Source organism: Prionailurus viverrinus, chromosome C2 (assembly GCF_022837055.1).
Source record: "Prionailurus viverrinus isolate Anna chromosome C2, UM_Priviv_1.0, whole genome shotgun sequence".
Taxonomy (NCBI): Eukaryota; Metazoa; Chordata; class Mammalia; order Carnivora; family Felidae; genus Prionailurus; species Prionailurus viverrinus.
The window spans coordinates 37,686,960-37,703,737 of record NC_062569.1 but is presented as its reverse complement, the minus strand read 5'-3'; the positions used below and the strand labels follow the sequence as shown (position 1 = coordinate 37,703,737).

Below are 16,778 nucleotides of genomic sequence, written 5' to 3'. Positions count from 1 at the left end.
AGTATGACTGCTGTAACAGTTGGTCACAACTGGAAATTTTTGTTCCTAGATTGAGTTAGAATTTTAGTACTGATTAAATTTCCCTTTTTATTGTTTTCCATCTTTGCAGTCAGTAAAATTACAGTAAAAAAATCTGAGTGGAAGCTTTTATTTCAGTCTATACTCTTCTCTTAATAACCTTGAGGAACCAGGAAAGACATGATACAATATTAAATTCTAATTCAGCAGCCAATACTTACTCTGTTGGTGTCAACTGGTAAATTTAATCCCCTAGGTAACTTCTGTTCTGTCTCCATGGAATCTTTTTTTTATTTTAAGAGAGAGAGAGCACATGTCAGTGTGGGGGAGGGGTGGAGAGAGAGAGAGAGGGAGAGAGAGAGACAAAATCCTAAGCAGGCTCTGTGCTGTCAGCACTGAGCCAGATGTGGGGCCTAATCCCATGGCCCTGGGATCATGACCTGAGCCGAAATCAAGAGTCCAACAATGCTCAACCAACTGAACCACCCAGGTGAAGCTTGTATGTTTTGGCACAGAGGTAAGGTTTACTAGAGTGTTTCTTTACCCTTTCATTAGAACCTGGAGCTGTTGATACAAGTCCCGATTCTGTGTTCCACATACAGTAAAATGTGTACATTATTTTGGGGGTATGTCATCAGTTATTTGTTTATTTTACTAAATTCAGAGTATGTTGAAATTAGTACCATTAGGACAGAAATGCATGTGCCGCATAGGAATTTGGGATGAACAGGAAGAAAATTAAACAATAAGTATTAATGTTCTTAATAAATTTGAAAATTATGGTTCTAAAGGACCACCAGGACAAAAATAACAAATTACCTTCACAAGAGAAAAAAAACACCAGAACTCAGCTTGTATTTTTCAAGTTCATTACTTACATAAGAATTTGAACAGAATGAACTGACCAACATTTAGACATTGTGTTGCCAGATATAGGTACTACTCTGAGATGTGGGTGGGATGTACTTTACCTTAGGGCTCATCTGCTCCTGTGGACTTGTTTATAGGCTTTACTTTAAATCCCTACTTACTTTATAGGCTTTGAATAGTTTGATGTCTTTGATGAAGTTGATGGGACCAAAACATGTCAGTTCTGTGAGGGTGAAGATGATGACCACGCTAAGAACTGGCCTGAGATTCAAGGATGATTTTCCTGAATTGTGTTGCAGGTAAATGACTGCCTGAGTTCATTAGAGTATTTGCATTTCCCAGTAGCACTAACTTGAATTCTTATCTCTTTGAGGGATTCAGACTGTGAGTAATAAAGGTGGAAAGAATACTTGTATTGAAAGGGAATATGTTTACTTCTTTAAAGATACACTAGTGTGCAATCTTTTAACATACTGGGAAATAGTATAATGAACCCCTCCATACCTATTTCCCAACCTCAGCAGTTATCAACATTACTAATCTTACTTAACTGACCACCTCCACCTATTGTTAGTTGGAATGATTTAAAGAGAACCCCAGTATCAAATCACTGTACTTAGAAATACCTCTGATGTATCTAATGGGTAAAGCATTAAAAAAAAAAAAATACAACCATCGTGAATTATTACACTTAGCAGAATTAATAGGAATTCCTTAATATCATCTAAAACTCAGTCCATATTTAGATTTCCCCAAGTGTCTCAAAGATTGTTTTCCCAAAGGTGTTGGTTTGTTTGAATAAGAATCCAAATAAGGTGCATGTGTCACACATGTGGTTGTTTGGCCCCTTAAATATCTTTTAAAAACAGATTCACTCCTTAAGACCCTTTCCCACACTTTTTTCAGGCCATTGAGATTTTGGCATATGGGATTTCTAATTTAATTTGACTTAATATCATTTCAGTGTTACTACTAACAGACTACTCAATGCAATTTAAGCTTTTTGAAGGTCCTTTTTTCCTTTATTTGTTTGTTTCTTTCTTACATATGGATTTTTGTTTTTTTCAGAGGTCCTTTTGTCCTTAAGACTGTACCTATTGGAGATGGAGAGTCTGAATAATACGTTTTAAAGTCATGTGAAGCAGTTCTCTTCTGTGTACATATGCCACCCACTTGATATTAAGTTAGGTTTAGTTGTTTTAGTTTGTTTAAAATTTTTAGAAGTGCTTTTTTTCCCTCTTTAAATTCATGTAAAACATAAACATTGTCTGAAATTCAAATTTGTGAATCTAGCTTTAATTTCTGATCATGATAAGTATCTATTTTTCTTAATTTTTGTATAATTCTCCTCTTTTTAAAAGTATAAACCAGGGGCTCCTGGGTGGCGCAGTCGGTTAAGCGTCCGACTTCAGCCAGGTCACGATCTCGCGGTCCGGGAGTTCGAGCCCCGCGTCAGGCTCTGGGCTGATGGCTCGGAGCCTGGAGCCTGTTTCCGATTCTGTGTCTCCCTCTCTCTCTGCCCCTCCCCCGTTCATGCTCTGTCTCTCTCTGTCCCAAAAATAAATAAACGTTGAAAAAAAAAATTTTTTAAATAAATAAATAAATAAAAGTATAAACCAAATGCACACACACTCACACCCTTATTTTCCTATGAACCCTGCCCCAAAAGGGAGCATATTATAAGCACTATTTTTACCTTGCTTTTTTGACTTGATGCATTAAAGAAATCACTGTTTGCATATATAGTACTGATCTTTATTCCATTTTTACAGCTGCCTTGTAATCTTAATATTTGTATGTATCATTGTTTGCCCAGCTAATAACTCATTGATGGAGCTTTACTAATAATAAAAATAATGTGATTTTTAACTTTTATTTATTTTTTCACATAGAGCTTGGGATTGCTTTGTTCGTTGCCTGGACCATGCTTATCTTGGTTCCCTTCTCAGTCATGTGATAGTAGCTTTGTTGCCTCTCATACACATCCAGCCTAAAGAAACTGCAGCTATATTTCACTACCTCATAATTGAAAACAGGTATTTATTGTAATAGAAATTAATAGTAAAGATTACAACTTTTTATTACTGTATATTTATGTCTCAGGACATTAGGATTGCTACTGGTAATGTGGAATTGCTCACATTCTTTTTAATTGAGAGTCCATCAGACAAAAATAATTGACACGTTTTAAAAAAAAATTGACATGCGTTAAGTCAGTGCATATCAAACTGATACTATTTCAGTTGTGGCATTGATTCATTATAGTATTTAAAACATTAGTAGATCAACAAGTCAAAATTATTTTCATCAGTTTTGAAAGAAGTGAGGCTAAGTTTACCTTTCTTCTCATGCTTAAAAGAGATAGTTGAATATGAAAAAGGTTAAGAGGAATGTTCACCTACTTTCTATAACTTTCCTTAGTTGAAACTCTTATTACTTCATTGCATTAGTCTCTTAACCAGCCTCCCTTCCTTTAGGCTTTTATCCCATTTCTTCATATTGTTCATATTTAAAAACATCTCTTTTATCAATTTATTCCAGCATATGGAGACATTTTGTGATTCTCCCACTTACTAATTGATGAATTTCAAATTGCTTATCTTGATGTTCAAGGCTTTCCAAAATCTGGTCACATCTTATTTCTTAAAACCTTTTCTCAAGATTTCCCAAAACAGATTGTGCTGTAGCTTACCTGTATGAAGAACGTACATTACTCCCATTTTTGTATTTCAAACCAGCTGTTAATTTAGCCTAGAATTTGTTTGTATGCATTTTGAAGTTGTTTCTGTGTTTGCATTTACTGTTACATGTTGTAGTTTTTTGTTTCTGAAAAGGGTTTAAGTATTATTTATTTACCTGCTTACCCACCCATACACATGCTACTGCTATTCCCATTAATCATTTTCAATAACTGTCTAAGCAGGGAAAAGGTACAGAAGAAAAGATTAATGTAGAGATTTTTTCAATAAAGTGCTTTTGATATTTTGAGTATGATAGAACAATATAAACACTGATGTAGATCACCTTTCAAATACTTTTGGATTATTACATAGTGTATCAGTGCTTTTTATTATGCAGCAGTTATTTCTCTACCTTTTCATATAAAAAAATCTCTCCTTCATTTCGTGCTAGTTAGAACACCTTAAGCTCCCTGAATAAAGAAATTTTTTTCAGCTTCCTTTATTGTTATATCACTAGTGTCCAGCACATAGTGGCATATGATAGTTACTTGATATGTATTTGTGGCATAAGTGAATGAAGACTAGAATTTAGAAATCTATTATTGGGATTCAGATAGATTAGAGTATTATATTTGATGCAAATTAAAAATTATAGCCTCAATAAGATTTATATTTTTTTTCAAATTCTTTATGAGAATTTGTGTTTTAAGGTTGGATTTGGCTATCTATTGCTGCACTATGAACCGCTCTAAGATCAAGTGTCTTAAAGTGACAAGCATTTTTATTTACTCATAATTTTGCAATCTGGACTGGGTTCAGCAATAGATTCTTTGGTTGGTGGCTACAGTCAGCCAGCAGGTAGACTTGACTGAGTTTCTGTCTCTTTCCATGTACTCTTGGAGTCTCTCTTTTTTCATGTAGCTTGTCCATGCTGGTGACCTTATATGGTGACTTAGGTCTCTGATGGGAACCAAACCAGAAGTTGCCAAACCTTTTAACACATCGGCCTTAAGTTGGCACAGCGTTTATTTTGCCACATTTTGTTTGTTAAAGCAAGTCACACAGCTAGCCTAAATTGAAGAGGAAGTGACTATGAAGAAGTAGAGTTTATTTTGGGCCACCAGCATAACCTACTACAACAGGGTGATTTTCTTAGATTTGATTATTTGCCACTATTAACCACTAGACATGGTTAGGAAGAATATTTTGCACATCACTAATCCACTAGCACTTTTTTTTTTAAAGATTTTTTTGTTTTATTTTTAAGTAATCTCTACACACATACCCTTACTGGGGCTTGAACTCATGACCCCAAGATCAAGAGTCACATACCCTACTGACTGAGCCAGCCAGGAACCCCCACTAGCACTTTTCAGTGTGACTTAAATTGGCTATAGTTTCAACCTCTGCTTTATTTTTTTTTACTATTCATACTCTTTGCATATAATTTTTTTGTTTTCCAATTAACTATTAGGGATGCTGTGCAAGATTTTCTTCATGAAATATATTTTTTACCTGATCATCCAGAATTAAAAAAGATAAAAGCAGTTCTACAGGAATTCAGAAAGGTATTTAATTTTTAATTTATGTCTTAGGGCATCATTGATACAAAATTGTTCCCAAATTCCAATACATTGAACAGAGGTTCTGTAGAATCACATCTAGGAATAATATAGTCATATTCCAAAGGCTATTTTTATGATTAGATAATCCTATCACAGCTATGATACTTTTTTTAGAAGGGAATTTCAGTATTTAGGTCAAAGACGTTATTGGATTACATAGATTTTTACATAGAAAGCAAATAATACAGTACTTGTGCCCTTACTTCCCAGATTACTATGTCCCTACTTACAGTCCCCCAAAGAAGAAGCTGCCATAGCTTCATGCCCTGAAAAGCTGTGGGAGGATTCTAGTTATGTTGTGCTACAAACTATGGTATGAAATTGTCCTGGCATGAAATTGTGGTTTTTGAAGTCATTAACTGATAAGGTGTATCTCTCTGTGTTCTTTATATAGGAGACCTCTGAGAGTACTGATCTTCAGACAACTCTTCAACTATCCATGAGAGCAATTCAACATGAAAATGTAGATGTTCGTATTCATGCTCTTACGAGCTTGAAGGAAACTTTGTATAAAAATCAGGTATACTAAAATAATTAAAAAGCTATAGAAATGTAGGAAGCTCAAAGAAAAGATGACAGGTTGGCATATTTGCTTGAGTTTCAGTAGATTCAATGAAAGAAGTAATTCTTATTTTACCAAGATTATCAGATCTTAGAATTACTAATCCATGAGATCCCTTTTGAAGTTGAATACTGGGGATTTGCAGAGTTTTTTGTTGTTGTTTTGAAGGGTCATAATTTGACAGTTGTCTTTTGGTTACTGCATCTTCCTGAGTAAGAGTGTGTGTGTACACAATAGCAGCAGTTTGTGTGTCTTCTCATATAATTTCCTATAGATATTTGTCATATAAAATCTCAGTAATTTTGCCATTTTACATTTTGACTGAATTCTTGTTTTAAAGAAACTAAATTTTTAAGTTTACTCTTTTATGATGCCAGTGAAGTTTATTCTTTTCTTGGGCAACATACCGTAGATTGGCTCTAACCTTGATGACCGTGAGAACTGGTGTTTAAAGTACTAGATCACTGTAAGGCTATGAAATAGACAAAAATTAACTGAGGTACTCATTTTTGCATATCAAGAGTTTATAAGATGTGAAAGCCTAACACTCTCATGAGTTAGGGGATTAAACCAGGTTATGTTTGTTTTCATGATAGAAGGAAGCATTTAAGTTACTTAGGACGAAAGATATACATGATGGTGGGCTGCCTGGGTGGTTCTGTCAGTTCAGTGTCCAACTTCGACTCAGGTCATGATCTCATGGTTTGTGAGTTCGAGCCCCATGTCAGACTCTGTACTGACAGCTCAGAGCCTGGAGCCCACTTCAGATTCTGTGTCTCCCTCTCTCTCTGCCCCTATCCCACTCATGCTCTCCTTTTGTCTCTCTCTCTCTCTCTCTCTCTCTCTCTCTCTCTCTCTTTCTCTCTTTCTGACTTCTGGGTCAGTGAACTTGTGTGACCAATGTGGGTAGCAGCTTATGTGGAAATGGTCCTACCATAGGTGAGGAGCCTTGAATCTCCTCGAATGTAGGTTTTATACTCGCCTAACTGAATCCACATTGCCAATTACAGGGCAATGTAATTGCTTCATTCCCTGCCCTGCACTTACTTCATCGAAACTACTCTGTGCTTACCCATTGCCCCAAACCTCTACCTGGGTTTGACTATCTGGGTTTGACTATAGATAAACTTTTAAGTTTCAGGTAACTTAAAGGGCTTCTAGCTTTTTATTTTATATAGGGATTTATGAATAGCAGAGGATTTCTCCTCTTGGCCTAGAGGTTTCCTAGTTTAGGTTGTTTCTAAGTGGATGACATGGTCCTGGTCAAATATTAGGAAACTTTGTATGGATTATCACTTCTTAGATGTAAATGACTAAATCTGAGAACTTAAGGAAATTGCTTATATTCTTAGGGAAAAGCCACAGCTGCCCAACTTTTCCACCTGTGTCACAAAACAAAAATCACACGTGGTAATACCCTAACAAGCCTTCCTTCAATGTAAAGCCCCAGTGCTAATAGATTAGCTAGGCATAGTAAGAACGTAAATGTACTTACAAGAGCCTTGAAGGTCACATAAAGTAGTCTGAATAAGATGTAATGTCCATAGATTGTTATTGGGTATTTTTAAGTACAGGTTAATTTAGTTTAGAATCAATTTATAGCTGGATAAATTTACTTTAGGTTAGTAAGAAAACTAAAGATAATGGCTTGGAGGAACCAACGAAGATAAGAAAATAAGGGAAGGAATCCAGAGATACATGTCTTTGTAGCCGTATCCCCACTGGCCTAAAACACCTACAAAAAAAGAGAGAAGGAAGTGGGTTTTTTCCCCCCACCTATGACAAGAAAGTAACATCAGTGTTGAAAGCAATTCAGATAAGTTCTAGAATAGTGCTATCCAAAAGAATTTTCTATGAGGATGGAAATGTTCTGTATCTGCACTGTCCAGTTATAGCTGCTAGCCACATGTGGCTCCCCTGAGCACTTAAAGTGTATGATAAGGAACTAGGTATTTAATTTTATTTAATTTTTCTTAGTTTAAATTTAAATAGCCTCATGTGGATGGTGGCTATCATATTGGACATTGCAGCTCTAGAGGATGGCTGAACCTGTAGCAATACCTGAACAAGAAACTGATACAAGAAAACAGGGTTCGAAGTCAATGAGTCTTTGTAGTAGATGCTGTGAGAGTCCATGAGAAAGCAAATGCAAAAGATATTCTTATAAAAGTTCAGTTCTTAACCAGAGGGAGAGGAAAAGATACTTCAGGAATATGTTGAAAGGAGGTGCTTTAAATAAATAGAGCTAAAATTATGGTAAAACTGGCTAAACAAACAATTGGGTATAATGTAATGAAAAAGGAAACCATAAAAGATGGTATGACAGTTGATAGGATGGCTGCTGTAGCCTTCTATACTTGACCTTTTTTAAAATTTTTTTTTTTTTTTTTTTCAACGTTTATTTATTTTTGGGACAGAGAGAGACAGAGCATGAACGGGGGAGGGGCAGAGAGAGAGGGAGACACAGAATCGGAAACAGGCTCCAGGCTCTGAGCCATCAGCCCAGAGCCCGACGCGGGGCTCAAACTCACGGACCGTGAGATCGTGACCTGGCTGAAGTCGGACGCTTAACCGACTGCGCCACCCAGGCGCCCCGATACTTGACCTTTTTGATGGACTGACCCTGAAAAAGCTTTGTTCTAAATTTATTTATTTATTTATTTATTTTAATGTTTGTTTATTTTTGAGAGAGAGAGACACAGCATGAGCAGGGGAGGGGCAGAGAGAGAAGGAGACACAGAATCCAAAGCAGGCTCCAAGCTCTGAGCCATCAGCACAGAGCCCGATGTGGGGCTTGAACCCATGAACCGTGATCATGACCTGAGCTGAAGTCAGTTACTGAACCAACTGAGCCACACAGGCGCCCCTGCAAAAGCCTTGTTTTAATGGGTAGCCCCCAGAGGGTCATTAACATTAAAGAAATGACAGTTTATGCTTCTTACTTGTAAGGAAGAATCCGTTTTTGAGGGATATAAAGGATACCTAAGGTCAGTGGATAGCAGGGAATTTTTTCTTCTATGTTAGAAAAATCAGACTAGGGGCGCCTGGGTGGCTCAGTCGGTTAAGCGTCCGACTTCGGCTCAGGTCATGATCTCACGGTCCATGAGTTCGAGCCCCGCATCAGGCTTTGTGCTGACAGCTCAGAGCCTGGAGCCTGTTTCAGATTCTGTGTCTCCCTCTCTCTCTGACCCTCCCCCGTTCATGCTGTCTCTCCCTGTCTCAAAAATAAATAAACATTAAAAAAAATTAAAAAAAAAAAAAGAAAAATCAGACTATAGATAAAACTGAACAACCATCTAAGATCTTTCTGATCACTGATGGTACTCAGGTTGAAGTGATTTTCTGTGGTAAAATCCCAGAAGGACATATGTTGGGCAGATGATATGCTATTATAGATGAAAAACTATAGGGAATTATCAATAAAACTACTCAGATGAGAAAGCTAATTCTGTAAGGTAGGATATAAAATCAACATATAAAAAATAACTTTTATATAATAAGCAATAACTAGGTGGAAGATTTGTTGGAAGACCCAATTTACAACAGTAACAGAAAAAGAGAATATGCTTAGTAATAAGCATAATGAGAAATAGATAAACCAATAAAGAAAAACCCTGAAAGACACAAAAAGGTAGTAGGTTTAAGCAAATGGAAACTATCCCTTATTTATCTGTTAGGTTGACTCAATATTACAAAGATTTCAGTTCTCTCTAGATTAATTTATAAATTTAATGCTATCCCAAAAGAATGCCAACAAGTTGCTTGTTTTTGTTAACTAGGAAAGTTCAGACTAGGGGTGCCCAGGTGGGTCACTCGGTTAAGCATCTGACTTCAGCTCAGGTCATAATCTCATAGTTCATGGGTTCAAGCCCCACATTGGGCTCTGTGCTGACAGCTCAGAGCCTGGAGCCTACTTCAGATTCCGTGTCTCTCTTTGTCTTCTGCCCCTCCCCTGATTGTGCTGTCTCTTAAAAATAGACATTAAAAAAAATTTAGGAAAACAAAAGTTCATACCAATGCTTCTATGGGAAAATCAACATAAAAATAGCTAAGAAAACTCTGAGGGGAAAAAGTAACCATGAGGGTTTAGTATCTCTACCAGACATTAACATACTCTACAGCCTCTATAGTTAATACAATGTGATTCTGGTGCATGAATAAACACACCAGGGGGAAAGAATAGAAAATTCAAATGTAGACCTTTATGTAAATGGACATTTAGGATATGATAAAAATGGTATTTCAAATAATTAGAGCAAACAGGTTTTTTTAAACAACTGATTAGGCATTTGGAAAATGATAAAATTGGCTCTGAATGTTAAAAAGCATATTTATTTATTTATTTATTTATTTATTTATTCATTCAATATATGAAGTTTATTGTCAAATTGGTTTCCATACAACACCCAGTGCTCATCCCAAAAGGTGCCCTCCTCAATACCCATCACCCACCCTCCCTTCCCTCCCACCCCACATCAACCCTCAGTTCTCAGTTTTTAAGAGTCTCTTATGCTTTGGCTCTCTTCCACTCTAACCTCTTTTTTTTTTTTCCTTCCCCTCTCCCATGGGTTTCTGTTAAATTTCTCAGGATCCACATAAGAGTGAAACCATATGGTATCTGTCTTTCTCTGTATGGCTTATTTCAAAAAACATTTATAAATAGAGGCAATGAACACACACTCATTTTTAAAACTCTTTTGGAATTCAGTATCTTTGCTGAAAAATAAAAATCAATTTAACCTAAAAGTGAAGTGAAAACATTTTTAAGTACATAGTAGATAAGTGTATTTTACTTTTCATTTAGTGTTTCATAACAGGTATTACATTGAACTGCATTTATCTCTGCCGAATAAAGTGACCTTATATTTTCTAGTTTTAGCAAGTGAGTAAATGTTTATAATTTCATATATTAGTTTTGCTATTTTTATTATGAGCTCATTTTTGAGGTACTTATGCCTGAATTAACCTATAATGTTATTTAAGTGATAGACTGTCGAAGACTGTGGAAGAGTTAAAATGGCTTTTCATTTTTCTTTTGAAGTGATTACTCTAATTTGAACCATACTTTCAACATGAAGTTTGAGATGTTCACGTATGCTTTACTTTTGCTAGAGAGAAAATAGTATAAAAGAAGTAGTTCCAAAGTGGTTACACGAGTACAGTATGTAAATTTCCATTGGCTTGAAAATAGTCTCTTCTTACTTAACAGGTTTTCAGCATCCTCAGGAGATTGATGAAAAAAGATTACGTGAACCAACATACTGTTTTATCACCACCACTGAACCATTTCCCCATTTTTTTGTCCTTCTCTACCTAGTTTTTTAATATACTTTTCAGTCTTCTTGTTTTACCTAATAGCTCTTCCTTGTTGACTTATGTGAATATCTATCCACTGTCCTTGAAAAGTTATTCTGAGTTCTTTTTCATCTTCTTCATTGCTTCCTTTCCTTCTAAATGTATTTGCTATTATACATATCATATGGTATTTTAATTACTTATTTGCATATCTATGTTCCCCTTAGACTGTGAACTCATTGGGATAAGTCTGTGTCTTATTTATTTTTGTATACTAGTATAATAATAGTAACTGTTTAATGGATTAAGGATTAAAAATTTCTAAAACAATGTTCCTACAGAATATGTTGTGAACTATGTTATGTGAACTCATCAAAAACTAGCTGAAAATACTGCAGATACAGGAATTTAATTTTGTCAGTGTTTATGTCAGGTATTCCTTAATATTTTTAAGCTTTCTAGTTAGGAAAATATACTAGTTTGTGAAAATTATGTACAATTTTCTTTCTACTCTTAGGAAAAACTGATAAAATATGCAACAGATAGTGAAACAGTGGAACCTGTTATCTCCCAGCTGGTAACGGTGCTTTTGAAAGGTTGCCAGGATGCAAATTCTCAAGCTCGGTTGCTCTGTGGGGAATGTTTAGGGGAATTGGGGGCAGTAGACCCAGGTCGACTAGATTTCTCAACAACTGAAAGCCAAGGAAAAGATTTTACATTTGTGGTAAGTAATGGTAATTTGGGATGACAAGAAGAGTTCTCTGTCCTATTCAAATTTCTATATTTCATTTACAAAGAACTGTTCAGGTTATCCTTAGTGGCACCGTGATCTAAACTAGACAATTTAGGTAACTTCTAAATTTTTTCCTTAATACTATTACAGAGATCTAGAGCCCAAAACTATAATAAAGTAGGAGTCCAGACTAGTGTGCTGTGTTTTTTTTAAAAAGCTTCCCAACCTAGGGGTGCCTGGTTGGTTGAGCGCCCTACTCTTGATTTCAGCTCAGATCATGATCCCAGGATCATGGGATCAAGCCCACATTGGGCTCCACACTGAGTGTGGAGCCTACTTGGGATTCTCTCTCCCTCTCTCTATCTCTCCCTCTCCCTCCCCCTCCCTCTCTCCCTCTGTCCCTCTGCCCCTCTACTCTGCTTGTGTGTGTGCACTCTTTCTTTCAAAAATTAATAAATAAATAAAATGAATAAATAAAAAAGCTTCCAATCTAATGATAATAGTTAAAACCTAATTGATTATTGAAATATTAGAATTTCAACACTGTTGCTAAGTGTTTTCATGGGAAACTAATTTCCCAGGGTGTCCTAATAGTGTATAAAAAGTTGCCGTGGTCAAATGAGTTTGGGAAATCCTCTAAAACCAAATCAAACAGAGCATCTGTATCACTTAGTATGCACACTGTCAGTCTCCAAGAGGAGGGTTTGTTAAAATTATTTCTTGGGGTGTCTCAAATGACTGGGCTTCTACAAAATGAAATTGAGGAAATGCTATATATATAATTTTCTGGGTTTTTTTTTGTTGTTTTCTTACTCAAGAGAGAGCGCACACAAGCTGGGGAGAGGGACAGAGGGAGAGAACCTTAAGCGCAGCCTTCACACGTGCGTGGAACCCGCTGTGGGCTCAGTCTCCTAACCCTGGGATCATGACTTGAGCCAAAACCAAGAGTTGGGCACTCAACCAACTGAACAACCCAGGTGCCCCTGCAGTTTTCTTTTTAAGGATTAAAATGCAACGCTTGATCTTGGGGTCATTAGTTCAAGGCTCACATTGGGTGTAGCTATTACTTAAAAATAAAATCTTCAACAACAACAGTAAAACAAAAAATGAAACTTGGAGCTTTGCAAAAGTTGAATGATTCAAATGCCCTTTATTAATAGCCTAAACAGCCTTAGGTTGGGCTTCTTGGCTACAGATTATGTTTTAGCCTTGGTACCACACTTAGTTTGACTCTTAATGTCCTTTCCTTTTCTAAGTTAAATTCACTTAGGTAACTAAGTTAAATTAATTACATAAGGCACCGTACAGTGTAAAAAATTGATACACCTTACCTTTGTTTTTTTCTTGTTTTTATTGAGACTGGAGTAGAAGATTCAAGCTTTGCCTATGGATTATTGATGGAACTTACAAGAGCTTACCTTGCGTATGCCGATAACAGTCGGGCTCAAGATTCAGCTGCTTATGCCATTCAGGTAAGAATGTGTATAGTCAGTACTGGTTTTACATTACTGAATTCTGATAAGTTGTAAATGTATACTTTGGAAACTTATTTTTGTAAACTGTCATTTTCATTATCAAAGATCAAAATTATCATAAGTTCATGATAAAATTTCACAGTACAGAAATGTACCCTCTTAACAGATTATTATAGGTACTTTGGAAATTTTTCTATATATTTATTTAACAAATCTATATGTCTTCACCAAACAAAGAGATCATATTACTTCATGTTCTGTAACTTGATTTTCTTTTGTGTTCAGAAGTCTGTCTTGGGTTATTTTCCATGTCAGTACATAGATCTCTAATTCATTCTTTCCAATGACTTAATATTCAATATGGATGTACCATATTGAATGTACCATCCATATTGAATATTAAGTCATTGGAAAGAAATTTATTTAACAAATTTAAGAAATTTATTTAACACATTTAGGATGTATTCAGTGTTTTGCTTTTGAGAGAAATGCTTCAGTGAGCACTTGAGTGAGTATATCAATAATATAAACATCTAGAGGTTAAAATATGTCTGAGAGCAAACACAGAATTTACATTTGATAAATTTTATCAAAAAAAGTTTTACCAGTTTATGCTTCCTTGACAAACCTGCATTTTATCAAAATTTTACATCTTTGTCAATGTGACAGATGAAAAATAGTACCATTTTACTTTAGTAGTATTTAATTACAAGAGAGGTGTATCATCCTTAATGTATTTATTGCATTTTTGGTGAATTTTTTCTAGATGATCTTTGCCCATTTTTCTTTTGGTATAGAGCTATTTTTTCATTGCTATTTAAGATGTATTTGTATATAATAGAAGTTAACCCTTTGTCAGTCACACACATCATAAATATTTTTCCAGTTTGATGTTCCTTGTCTTTTTTCATGGTATTTTTTTCAATTAAAAATGTCTTTGTTTTGTTAGATATTCAGTTCTGGAATTCATGGTGAGTGGTCTGAGTTTCAGATATAAATTTGGAGGTATTCATTGTAGAGATGGTATCTAAAATTATGATCCTGGATGTGTTCTTGGAGGGAGTACAGGTGAAAAGATTCTGGTAATTGAGCCCTGGATATTGAGAGGTCAGTGAGAAGAGGAGGGAACAAGTAAGAAAACTGAGAAGGAGCTGTCAGTAAGGTGGGAGAATGTGGTGTTCCAGAAGACAAGAAAGTGTCTATAAAGGAGAGTGGAAGAATGAGATAGTAGCTGGGAAGGAAGGAGGAATGCAGATAGGAAAAATAACAGATGTTTATATGTTGCTTGGGAACAATTCAGCAGAGTGGAGAATATGATAATGTAAGGAGAGAATTGATCGAATCCTTTTTTTTCCCGTTTTTTTTAAATTTATTATTTTTTTAATATGAAATTTATTGTCAAATTGGTTTCCATACAACACCCAGTGCTCATCCCAACAAGTGCCCTCCTCAGTGCCCATCACCCACTTTCCCTTCCCTTCCACCCCCGCATCAACCCTCAGTTTATTCTCAGTTTTTAAGAGTCTCTTATGAATGGATAAAGAAATTGTGGTTTATATACACAATGGAATACTACTTGGCAATGAGAAAGAATGAAATATGGCCTTTTGTAGCAACGTGGATGGAACTGGAGAGTGTTGTGCTAAGTGAAATAAGTCATACAGAGAAAGACAGATACCATATGTTTTCACTCTTATGTGGATCCTGAGAAACTTAACAGAAGACCATGGGGGAGGGGAAGGAAAAAAAAAGTTAGGGTGGAATACTATTTTTAATAGGCAAAGAGTTGTGGAGTATAGTTTGCAAGTGGGAGGGGTAGCCTTAATTAAAAACAAAAGCAAGTCATCTGTAGTAAGAGGAGAGAAAGTGTATGGGCTCTGCTGCTGATAATGCCAGGCTGGATAGGTATGTGGGTGGAAGTTGTGGAGGTCTTTTTGGATTCCTTCTGTGTTTTTCAATTAAATATGAAGCAAAGTCTGCAACTGTAAGTATATTGATCTTTTTGAAAGTATAAATGGTGACCCCCAAAAAGAATTGCTGATCTCCCTAATTAAAAGAGGCTTTTTATTAACTAGAGTGACTTTGCCAAACATCAAAAAAAGCTGGCTTCAAACAAAATTTTAATAATATTTAAAAAAACTTTTTAACATTTATTTATTTTTGAGAGACAGATCATGAGCAGGGGAAGGGCAGAGAAAGAGGGAGACACAGAATCCGAAGCAGGCTCCAGGCTCTGAGCTTTTAGCATGAGATCATGCCCTGAGCCGAAGTCAGATTCTTAACCAACTGAACCACCCAAGCGCCCCTAAAAATATTTTAAAATTAAATGAAAATGGGTTCTGGATATTTCTGTATTTGAATTTTTCATGTATTTCCTTACTTTTACTAAAATACACTAATATAAGTATAAAGTACATGTTTTGCTAGACAGTTCTTATAGTACATCTATTACATATGGTCATTTTCAGTGGAATTGAAAGGGCTCAGGTGATAGAAGATATAATATCCTAACATATTTGTTTTGTTTTGAATATTGATACTAGAGCCAAAGATTTTTTGTCTTCATTTATAAAATATCATTTGTTTTATTTTCAGGAAAGTAAAATATAACCATTTAATTTGAGGGCTTGAATAGTAAAGTGGTCTTTAACGTTTGCATTTTTTCACAATTTTTTTTTAAGTAAACTCTACCCCCAATGTGGATTTTGAACTCTCAACCTTGAAATCAAGAGTCACAGGTTCTGCTGACTGAGCCAGCCAATTCACAATTTTGAGCTCGGTACTTTATACCTAGAATTTGAGATACCTTGAATTTTTAAAACTATTTTGGATTTGTAGTGGCTTTCATTAAAATTCAGAAAAGATTAAATTCTAAAAATTATACTTCTGCAAATATAGACATTTCCAGTGTTTCCTCCAAAGCTCTTAATCTTATTTCACGTATATATTACATATATAGAACACAAACTTCCTTCATGTTCAAGTACTACCACAGCTTTGGGACCTTTACTAAGCTACCTAAATGGTTTTAAGCATTGAAATACATGTCCTAAGTAAGTTCACAACTTTTATAATTCTATATATTTTTAAATTATTTTTGTAACTATTATGTGTAGAATGTTGATGATCAGAAAGGTTTATCTACTTCACTGAAGATTTACAAATGTAAAATATGTATTTGTAGGAGTTACTTTCTATTTATGACTGCAGAGAGATGCAGACTGATGGCCCAGGTCACCAGTTGTGGAGGAGATTTCCTGAGCATGTTCGGGAAATCCTGGAACCTCATCTAAATACTAGGTCTGTACACTCGTTAAAACAGTTTTTGTAAAATTGTTTTTAACATTATAAAATTAATGTTATTTTTGATGTAACTTTTTACCATTAAAAGTATTTTCAGTATGTCTAATAATGTATTTTCCACTGTGAATATGCCTATAATCTTGTCAAAAACTACAGTTTGCGCATTGGTTAAATTCTATAATTTTAATTATTTAAAATTTATTAAAGCTAAAAGGA

General features: G+C 35.3%; 1 protein-coding gene across 3 annotated transcripts in view; it reads left to right on the top strand.

The window, feature by feature from the left end:
• Positions 1-16,778, top strand: part of ATR (ATR serine/threonine kinase) — a 104,648-nt gene that overhangs the window by 36,101 nt on the left and 51,769 nt on the right. For all 3 annotated transcript variants that reach the window (XR_007155561.1, XM_047874592.1, XM_047874593.1), the window contains 7 exons: positions 1,057-1,187; positions 2,781-2,924; positions 5,044-5,137; positions 5,589-5,714; positions 11,569-11,775; positions 13,143-13,256; positions 16,444-16,559. Coding sequence is in view for 2 of the 3 variants with exons in the window: in XM_047874592.1 (XP_047730548.1) it covers positions 1,057-1,187; positions 2,781-2,924; positions 5,044-5,137; positions 5,589-5,714; positions 11,569-11,775; positions 13,143-13,256; positions 16,444-16,559 (932 nt within the window). In the remaining variant the exon portion in view is untranslated. The remainder of the gene's footprint in view (positions 1-1,056; positions 1,188-2,780; positions 2,925-5,043; positions 5,138-5,588; positions 5,715-11,568; positions 11,776-13,142; positions 13,257-16,443; positions 16,560-16,778) is intronic.